General features: G+C 40.6%; 1 protein-coding gene across 1 annotated transcript in view; it reads left to right on the plus strand.

Moving 5' to 3' along the window:
• LOC145406042 (oplophorus-luciferin 2-monooxygenase non-catalytic subunit-like) overlaps nucleotides 1-8,370 on the plus strand; it is a 14,076-nt gene extending 5,706 nt beyond the window's left edge. Inside the window, exons 3-7 of the mRNA XM_080277229.1 lie at nucleotides 777-942; nucleotides 1,571-1,751; nucleotides 2,709-2,899; nucleotides 3,560-3,709; nucleotides 8,224-8,370. Coding sequence (XP_080133355.1) covers nucleotides 777-942; nucleotides 1,571-1,751; nucleotides 2,709-2,899; nucleotides 3,560-3,709; nucleotides 8,224-8,370 — 835 coding nt within the window. The remainder of the gene's footprint in view (nucleotides 1-776; nucleotides 943-1,570; nucleotides 1,752-2,708; nucleotides 2,900-3,559; nucleotides 3,710-8,223) is intronic.
• Nucleotides 8,371-9,651: the final 1,281 nt, after the last annotated feature.

Here is a 9,651-nt window from a genome sequence, read left to right on the forward strand (position 1 = left end):
TCAATGTTATTATTCTTGCTTATTTTAAAACTGCGATATTTCAAAGGTTATTTTCTCCCAGAGCCTTCACACTTGATCAGCTTAGACGCACAACTGTCCTCCTCTTCTGGCCAAATGTAGATATTGTCCGGAACACAGAGGAGTAAGTCAGCCACGATATCTCAACAACCGCTTAGGCTAGGAAGCTGAAATTTTACTATAATACTGTAGAGCTCTAATGAAGGCGGACCCAGTGGGGAGAGGAGTAGGGTGTAATCGGTGGACTATTCTCTGAGATCGCCTGGGGTCAAACACTGCGACTTGCCCTGATATTCGGGAGGTCAGTTAATTTTCCATGAAGGATTAGAGCCAGAGCCACCAAATTTGTGGACTTATAGACTGTGATGACCTAAGGTGACAGGCACAAGATCAGTCACCTTCACCTCAGGGTCCCTTTATAGCTCATCTTATGGTAGGCAACGGCTCTGGGAAATTTTTCTTTATTGAAATTGTACTTGGACAATTTTACCGTGTTCTGTTTGTTACTGTAATTCTTCTTCTTCTTCTTCTTTTTATTATTATTATTATTATTATTATTATTATTATTATTACTATTGTTATTATTATTTTTATTATTATTATTATTATTATTATTATTATTATTATTATTATTATTATTAAAATTACTACTACTACTACCACCACCACCACCACCACTCCTACTGTTACTACTATCATTATTATCCTTTTAACCACACCACTGCATCTCTGTAACTCACTCTCTCACTCCCTCACAGCCCCCGCGCCTGGCCGTGCCCTGAAGATGCAGCAATCGCTCCGTGCACGTGTTATGCTGACGATGATCTCAACTTGTTTATGGACTGCCAAAACCTTGACTCCTTCCAGCAACTTGTAGATATTTTCCAAGTTGATTTTCCTTTTAAGAAGTTTGGCAGGCTGCAGGTGAGTGACGCTTGCTCGCAAGTGGTTTATTCTGGACCTTATGCTTCGGTTCTACAATAGGTGGATGGATTGATAGACGGTTGAATGGATGGATGGATGGATAGATAGATATATAAATAGATAGATAGAAAGATAGACAGATGGATGGATGGATGGATGGACAGATAGATAGATAGATAGATACATAGATAGATAGATGGATGGATGGATAGAGAGATAGATAGACGGATGGATGGATGGGCAGGTAGAGAGATAGATAGACGGACTGATGGATGGATTGATAGATAGATAGATAGATGAATGGATGACTGAATGGATAGATAGATAGATAGATAGACGAATGGATAGATGGATAGATAGATAGACAGATAGATAGATAGATAGATAGACAGATAGATAGATAGATAGATGGTTCCTTCTTCCCTGCATAAAACACACCCACACACACACACACACACACACACACACACACACACACACACACACACACACACACACACACACACACACACACACACCTCACACACACACTCCTCCCACCTCACTCCAGCCCACACCTGCCAGCCTACGAATTCACAAGCACAGTATTTTAAACCCGCGCTATCCTTGTCTTATTCTCCCGTTTCAGATCAGCAACAGCGACCTGAGAGACACCCTGACCGCAGCTGTGTTCCCGGATGGCTTCATGTTCAGAGAAGTTATCATGTTCAGCAATAACTTCCTTGACGTGGACCCAGACACCTTCCTTCCCTCCAAGACAGAACTCACCTTCATGGAATTCTCAGACCCTACGCCGAACTTCCCCTTGCGTGAGTACAGGGAGGAGGAGGAGGAGGAGGAGGAGGAGGAGGAGGAAAGGAAGGGGAGGAGGGAGAGGAGGAGGAGGAGAAAAAAGTAGAGGAACTAGAGATAAAGAGAAGAAGAAGAAGAAGGAAGAAAAGGAGAAGAGGAGGGAGGAGGAGGAGGAGGAGGAGGAGGAGGAGGAAAAGAAGAAGAGGAAAGAGGTGAACCCAGTGGACTGCAGGCTGAAGTTGGGCCCTACAGTCTTCTATCTTCTTTCCGGGGGATAGGGAGGGAGTTGAGGGACGTTTGTGTGGCAGTGGAGTGGCCTACATGAGTGCCACCGCGTGAAGGCCCCCTCTTTTTAGCACAGGCAGGTAATTACTCAGGTGGTACAAGCAAGTAATTACTCCCAGACAGGTGGGACAAGCAGGTTATTACTCCCAGACAGGTGGCACAGGCAGGTAATTACTCCCAGACAGGTGGCACAGGCAGGTAATTACTCAGGTGGTACAAGCAGGTAATTACTGACAGAAAGGTGGTACAAGCAGGTAGTAGTAGTAGTAGTAGTAGTAGTAGTAGTAGTAGTAGTAGTAGGTGTAGCAGTAGTAGAAGTAGTACTATTATTGCTACATTATTATTATTATTTTATAATAATAATAATAATAATAATTATTATTATTATTATTAATCATTCTTATTCTTATTCTTATTTTTAATATTATTCTTATTATTATTACTGTTATTATTATTATTATTATTATTATTATTATTATTATTATCAATAGTAGTAGTATTAGTAATAATAGTAGTAGTAGTAGTAGTAGTAGTAGTAGTGGTAATAGTAGCAGTGGTAGCAGCAGCAACAACAGTAATAGTAGCAGCAGGCGCTAGTAAATATGAGTAGGCTTGGCTACTGGGTGGATGCCGCAGGTGCCTCGCGTTGCCGATAGGTGAAAATATACTCCTTCTCGTCTCTCTTACAGCCGCCGAGCTTACGCAGCTGCCGGAGTTACGCGAGGCGGTGCTGTCGGTGAACTGCAGCGAGATTCCTGCCTGGGCGTCTGATTCCCTGGTGACTCTGACTATCCGCTGCCTTCAGGATACCGAATTCCCTAGCCCGTTGAACCTGTCACACCTGTCCGCCCTCCACCTCCACCACACCAACCTCCTCGGGGTGCGTAGGGGATGCTTTGCCCTGTGGAACTCGTGTTTAGGTTCAGGAGTCCTTTGCCATAGTCCCAACACTCATATTTCTAACACATCGTCAAATATCCCCACCTAAGGATTGAACACACGTCCTTCTACACAGCGGTTCACTTCTCTAACCACTTGAGTGCCATATCTATCTATCTGTTTATCTCTCTGTCTGTCTATCTATCTATCTACCTATCTATCTATCTATCTATCTACCTTCTCAGTCACTCTCAAGTCACCTCAAGTAATCATTTTTATTTTCTCGTGTGTGTGTGTGTGTGTGTGTGTGTGTGTGTGTGTGTGTGTGTGTGTGTGTGTGTGTGTACTGAGTGGTTTTCTGTATGTCTGTCTGTCCCTCTGTCTGTCTGCCATTTTGTCTGTCTGTCCATCTTCTTGTCTATCAGTCTATCTATCTATCTATCTGTATGAATCTATATATCTATTTATGTAGCTGTCTGTCTGTCTGTCTGCTGGTCTGTGTCTGTCTGCCTGTCTGTCTGTCTGTCTGTCTATCTCTCTCTCTCTCGCTCTCTTTCTCTCTCTCTCTCTCTCTTTCTCTCTGTATATCTGTCTATCTTTGTACCCATCCATCTATCTATCTATCTATCAATCTATCTATCTATCTATTTTCTCTTCACAGGTGCCGGTGAACAGCTTCGTCGGCTCACCAGGCCTACAGACGCTCTCCCTTAACAACGACCAGTTAGCGAGTTTTGATGATGGTGCCCTGAGCTTCACCGCCTTACACCAGCTCGACATCAGCTCCAATGCGCTCACCACGATGCCCCAAGTTGAGGGTGAGTGTGTGTGTGTGTGTGTGTGTGTGTGTGTGTGTGTGTGTGTGTGTGTTCTTACCTAATTGTTCTTACCTAATTGTATCTCTACAGGAATGAGTCAAGCTCGTACTGTCCCGTGTCTTAAACCATATTTATCGTACATATCCTTAAATTTGTGAATTGTTTTGGCACACACTATTTCATTCGGTAGTGCATTCCACTGATCAATTGCTCTGTCTGGGAAACTGAATTTCCTTACGTCTTTATCACCTCTCTTCTTATGCAGTTTTTTGCAGTGTCCTCTTGCTGATGCTTCTCCATATGTTAAGTAATCATTTATGTCTATTTTCTCCTTCCCTGATATGCACTTATATAGCATTATCATGTCACCTCTTTTCCTTCTCTCCTGTAGTGTTCGTAGATTCAGTTTATTTAGTCTTTCTTCGTAGCTTAGGTCCTTTAAGCTTGGTATCCATCTTGTAGCGACCCTTTGAACTTTTTCAATCTTGTCTATGTGTTTTTTGAGATGAGGACTCCAGACTACTGATGCATACTCCAGGGTTGGTCTGATGAATGATATTATCCTTCTTAGCATGTCTTCATTTATGTATGTGAATGCTATTCTCATATTTGCAAGCAGTGTATACATGTTCCGTACCTTCTCACTGATGTGGTCAGCCGGAGATAGTCTGTTATTGATAATCACACCTAGGTCTTTCTCTATTTCTGATGTGTATAGGGTTTTATTTCCTAACTTATAATCCCAATCAGGTCTTTTTCCACTTTTACCAAACTTGATTACATGACACTTGTCCACATTGAATTCCATTTGCCATGTACTACTCCATTCATGAAGTTTATTTAATTCTTCTTGTAGCTCTTTACAAGAGTCTGTGTTAGTAATTCTCCTTTGTATTTTTACATCACCTGCAAACATATTTAGATAGGTTTCATTTCCAGTGTTACTGTTTATATCATTTATATACACTAAAAACATGATTGGTGCCAGCACTGAACCCTGTGGTACTCCACTAGTCACTTCTTTCCATGATGAGTAGTTTCCCCTTAGTACTGTTCTCATTTTTCTTTTCTGTCTGTGTGTGTGTGTGTGTGTGTGTGTGTGTGTGTGTGTGTGTGTGTGTGTGTGTGTGTGTGTGTAATTACTATATATGGTGTCATTTCACTGGGGTCATGTAGTACTGGGAATAAGAGTGGTGATGGTGATGATGATGATGATAATAATAGCAATCGTAATAATAATAATAATAATAATAAAAATAATAACAACAGTAATAATAATAATAATAATAATAATAATAATAATAATATTAACAACAACAACAACAATAATCATCATAATAATAATAATAATAATAATAATATAATAATAATAATAATATAATAATAATATAATAATAATAATATAATAATAATAATAATAATAATAATAATAATAACAATAATAATAATAATAATAATAACGCCCTTCAGGTATGGCGGCAGATGGCACTATAATAATCAGCAATAACACAGGCATAACCCAGTTCAGCGAAGGCACTACACTTCCTCTTCTTTCCGAGGGAGTTACCATTATTGCGGAAAATATTGTGGTAAGGCTTATGTTTTTATATGTAAGAAAGAAGGAACCCAAGGCCAGGCTAGGTAAACCCCCCTCCCTCACCTGTCTACCCCCCCAGCACAGGTGTGGTTAGAGGTGATTAAAATGACCTGGGTTTATATCAGGTGATTACTACTACTACTACTACTACTACTAACAATAATAATAATAATAATAATAATAATAATAATGATAATAGCCATACCTCATCAAGGGCTAGGTTAGATTGGGGTTGATTTGGGTAGTATTCACACACACACACACACACACACACACACACACACACACACACACACACACACACACACACACAGCATAAAACACATACTGGAGCACTGCATAACACTCATACACACACACACACACACACACACACACACACACACACACACACACATCAACGGTGTAAGGAATCCATGAGACAACACAACCGAGTGAGTCCCTTACCTTCCGTCGATGGGTCTGCTCACTCTGACGAACCTATACTGAACAACAACAACAACAACAACAACAACAATCTAACCTTAATTCACCCCAAAAAAATTTCCCTAAGAATTTTTGACTCGACCCCTCCCCCCCCATTTCCAAATTTCTCGATGCAGTCACGCCTCCATATATATTTTTCTTGTCTTGTTTGTCTTGATGGATATTGTCTTGCTTGTGTTGTTTTGAATGTTGTTTTGACCTGTGTGTATTTACCTGAGGGAACTGGTCCACTCCTACAACTACATTATTCAGTGAGTCTCCTTGGTTACTAGTCAAATCAAGCCTTCACTCTGACTATGGCTATCAATTGAGCTGAAAGGAGTTATGGATCTTTGTTATATGGGAAAAGATGTAGTGATGAGTCTCCTTGGTTACTAGTCAAATCAAGCCTCCACTCTGACTACACCTGGCCATCAACTGAAAGGCGTGTTGTAATCAATTCTTTTTTCTATCTACCTATTTCAGTTAATATAGACATTGATAATAACTGAGTAGATAGATACATAAATAGTAGATAGATAGATAGATAGATAGATAGATAAGTATAATAATAAGCTTTCCTATGGAGCCCACAAGAAAGGTATTTAAAAACAGTAATAACGAAATAAGAGCAATCTCTCTCTCTCTCTCTCTCTCTCTCTCTCTCTCATAAAAACAGCAATTCAAATTAACCATATGTCACGTGAACTCTCTCTCTCTCTCTCTCTCTCTCAGTGCCAGGTGTAGTCAGATTGGAGGGTTGATCTGACTAGTAACCAAGGAGACTCATTCTTATCTAACTCTACCTCATTGCATTGCCTCAGCCACCCTTTTAGCTCAGTTGATGGCCAGGTGTAGTCAGATCGGAGGGTTGATCTGACTAGTAACCAAGGAGACTCATTCTTACCTCACTCTACCTCATTGCATTGCCTCAGCCACATTATGCAAAGGGAGTGGCCCAGTTCCATCCAGTGAAAACAGACAGACTAGCCGACTATCCTACCCACCTTGTAAATAACCTGTGCAGGTGAAATTAATTATGTGACTTACCTTGATGTAATGTCTCACCTCACTTCACACACTCCACGTCATCCTTGTGTAATGTTACCTCTCCTCTCCTGTCCATTTCGCTTCTCTCCTCTCTTCTCCTCTCCTTTCCTCTCTTTTTAATTTTTGTCCTCTCCTCTTCTCTCCTCTCCTCTCCTCTCTTCTTATTTCCTTTCCCCTCCTCTCTTCTCATTTCCTTTCCCCTCCTCTCCTCTCCACGCTTCTCCTCTCCTCTCTTCTCTTTTCCTTTCCCCTCCTCTCCTCTCCACTCTTCTCATCTCTTCACCTCTCCTCTCCTCTCCTCTCCTGTCCAATCCTATCTAATCTCATTGTATCCAGTCCTGTCCTTGTCTCTCCTCTCCTTTTTAATCTTCTCCTCCCCTCTCCTCACCTCTCCTCTCTTCTCCTCCCCTCTCCTCACCTCTCCCCTCCTCTCCTCCCCTCACCTCTCCCCTCCTCTCCTCCCCTCATCTCTCCTCTCCTTTTCTGTCCTATCCAATCTTATCCAGTCCTGTTCTTTTCTCTCCTCTCCTACCTCCTCTTCTTCTCTCCTCTCCTCTCCTCTCCCCTCCAGTCAAACCCTATCCAGCGCCACACTATCCCAACCCAACCCAACCCAACATAAACCCATCAAACAAGCCAATCCTAGCCTTAACTTGCCTTCTAACCTCTATTTTCTAACTTTCTAACCTCTGTTTTCTAACTACCTTTCTAACAAACTTTCTAACCTCTATTTTCTAACTTTCTAACTAATTTTCTAACTAACTTTCTAACTAGCTTTCTAACCTCTATTTTCTAATTTTCTAACCTCTATTTTCTAGCTCACTTTCTAACTCACTTTCTAGCTCACTTTCTAACCTCTATTTTCTAACTTTCTAACCTCTATTTTCTAACTAACTTTCTAACCTCAATTTTCTAACTTTCTAACGTCCATTTTCTAACTAACTTTCTAACAAACTTTCTAACCTCTATTTTCTAACTAACTTTCTAACTAACTTTCTAGCCTCTATTTTCTAACTAACTTTCTAACTTTTTAACCTCTATTTTCTAACTAGCCTTCTAACCTCTATTTTCTAAATTTCTAACCTCTATTTTCTAACTAACTTTCTAACCTCTATTTCCTAACTAACCCTCTAACCTTTTTTTTCTAACTAGGCTTCTAACTTCTATTTTCTAACTAACTTTTTAACCTCTATTTTCAAACTAACCTTCATACCTCTATTTTCTAACTTTCTAAACTCTATTTTCTAACTAACCTTCTAACCTCTATCTTCTAACTAACTTTCAAACTAACTTTCTAACCTCTATTTTCTAATTAACCTTCTAACCTCTATTTTCTAACTAACTTTCTAACCTCTATTTTCTAACTAACTTTCTAACCTCTATTTTCTCTTCTAGCTGACGTGTGGGTGTGAGATCCAGTGGCTGTTGGGAGAGGACGACGCCACAATGCCCCTCATTGGCATACAAAACGTGACTCTTGTTTGTGATGATGGTTCGGGGAAGTTCGATGATATTAGGAATGTTCTAGACCAACTGTGCTAGAGAGAGAGAGAGAGAGAGAGAGAGAACGCGTGTTGCAAGGTGTGTGTGTGTGTGTGTGTGTGTGTGTGTGTGTGTGTGTTTTAGAGAGAGAGAGAGAGAATGTGTGTGTGTGTGTGTGTGTGTGTGTGTGTGTGTGTGTGTGTGTGTGTGTTTTAGAGAGAGAGAGAGAGAGAATGTGTGTGTGTGTGTGTGTGTGTGTGTGTGTGTGTGTGTGTGTGTGTGTGTGTGTGTGTGTTTTAGAGAGAGAGAGAGAGAGAGAATGTGTGTGTGTGTGTGTGTGTGTGTTTTAGAGAGAGAGAGAGAGAGAGAGAGAGAGAGAGTTAAAATTAAAGTTAAAATGAAAAGCCTTTATTTCCACATAAGGTGATTATTCTCCTCACACTGAACTTACATGCTAAGAGTAAATAATAATGATAGGGTATACATTGTACATGAAGTGAATGGTTTAAGACAACACTACTTTGAGGTAGAGTTGTTCTTGTGTTGGTTGTGAGGCCATACACCTAAGTTTTGCTCAGTAGTTAGTCTTTTAGTGTTGCTTTTAATATATATAGGTAATGAAACTCTTTAATATATGGTGGCAGCTCAGCCCATCGTTCAGGACCTGCTACTGAAGGTGATCTGGTCCCCGTGTCTGTGTTGACTTTTGGAACACGTAAATTGTTTCGTTGCCTGGTTGTGCTGAAGGTTACATTGTTGACGGTCTTGGGAGGCTGGATGTGCTGTGGCAGATTATGTAATTCTTAAAATATAGTAATTGCTAGGTTAAGTGTTGTTAGATTTCCTACGGTTAGCCACTAAAGCTCTCTAAGGATGGGGGTATCATGATTATACTTCCTGGCTCCCCTCACTTCACACTCTTCCGTCTGCAACACACACACACACACACACACACACACACACACACACACACACACACCGTCGCACTGTGCCAGGTTTCATCCATCAGCAAAGTTTTGTAGTTTTTGTACTGTTACAATCAGAGTGGTATTGGTTCTGCCCCATATAATGTTACAACAGTTCAAGTGACTGAATGCCAGAGATTTGACTATGATTACACCAGTATCTTTATCAGAACAGTGTTTTATTCTGTTTATAAACATTAGAGCTCCCATTACTCTGTTGCTTATGTCATTTATGTAACTATCAAATGTCACGTACCAGTTCATATCAACGCCGAGGGGTCTTCATAGTGTCACTTGGTTGGAGTGTGGTGTCATAAATGGTAGTGTCATCAGGTATCTGTGATGTCAACTGGCGTGTACCTGTCAAGATGCAGTG

Source organism: Coenobita brevimanus, chromosome 69 (genome assembly GCF_032717465.1).
Source record: "Coenobita brevimanus isolate Jiangsu-jjx chromosome 69, ASM3271746v2, whole genome shotgun sequence".
NCBI classification, from domain to species: Eukaryota; Metazoa; Arthropoda; class Malacostraca; order Decapoda; family Coenobitidae; genus Coenobita; species Coenobita brevimanus.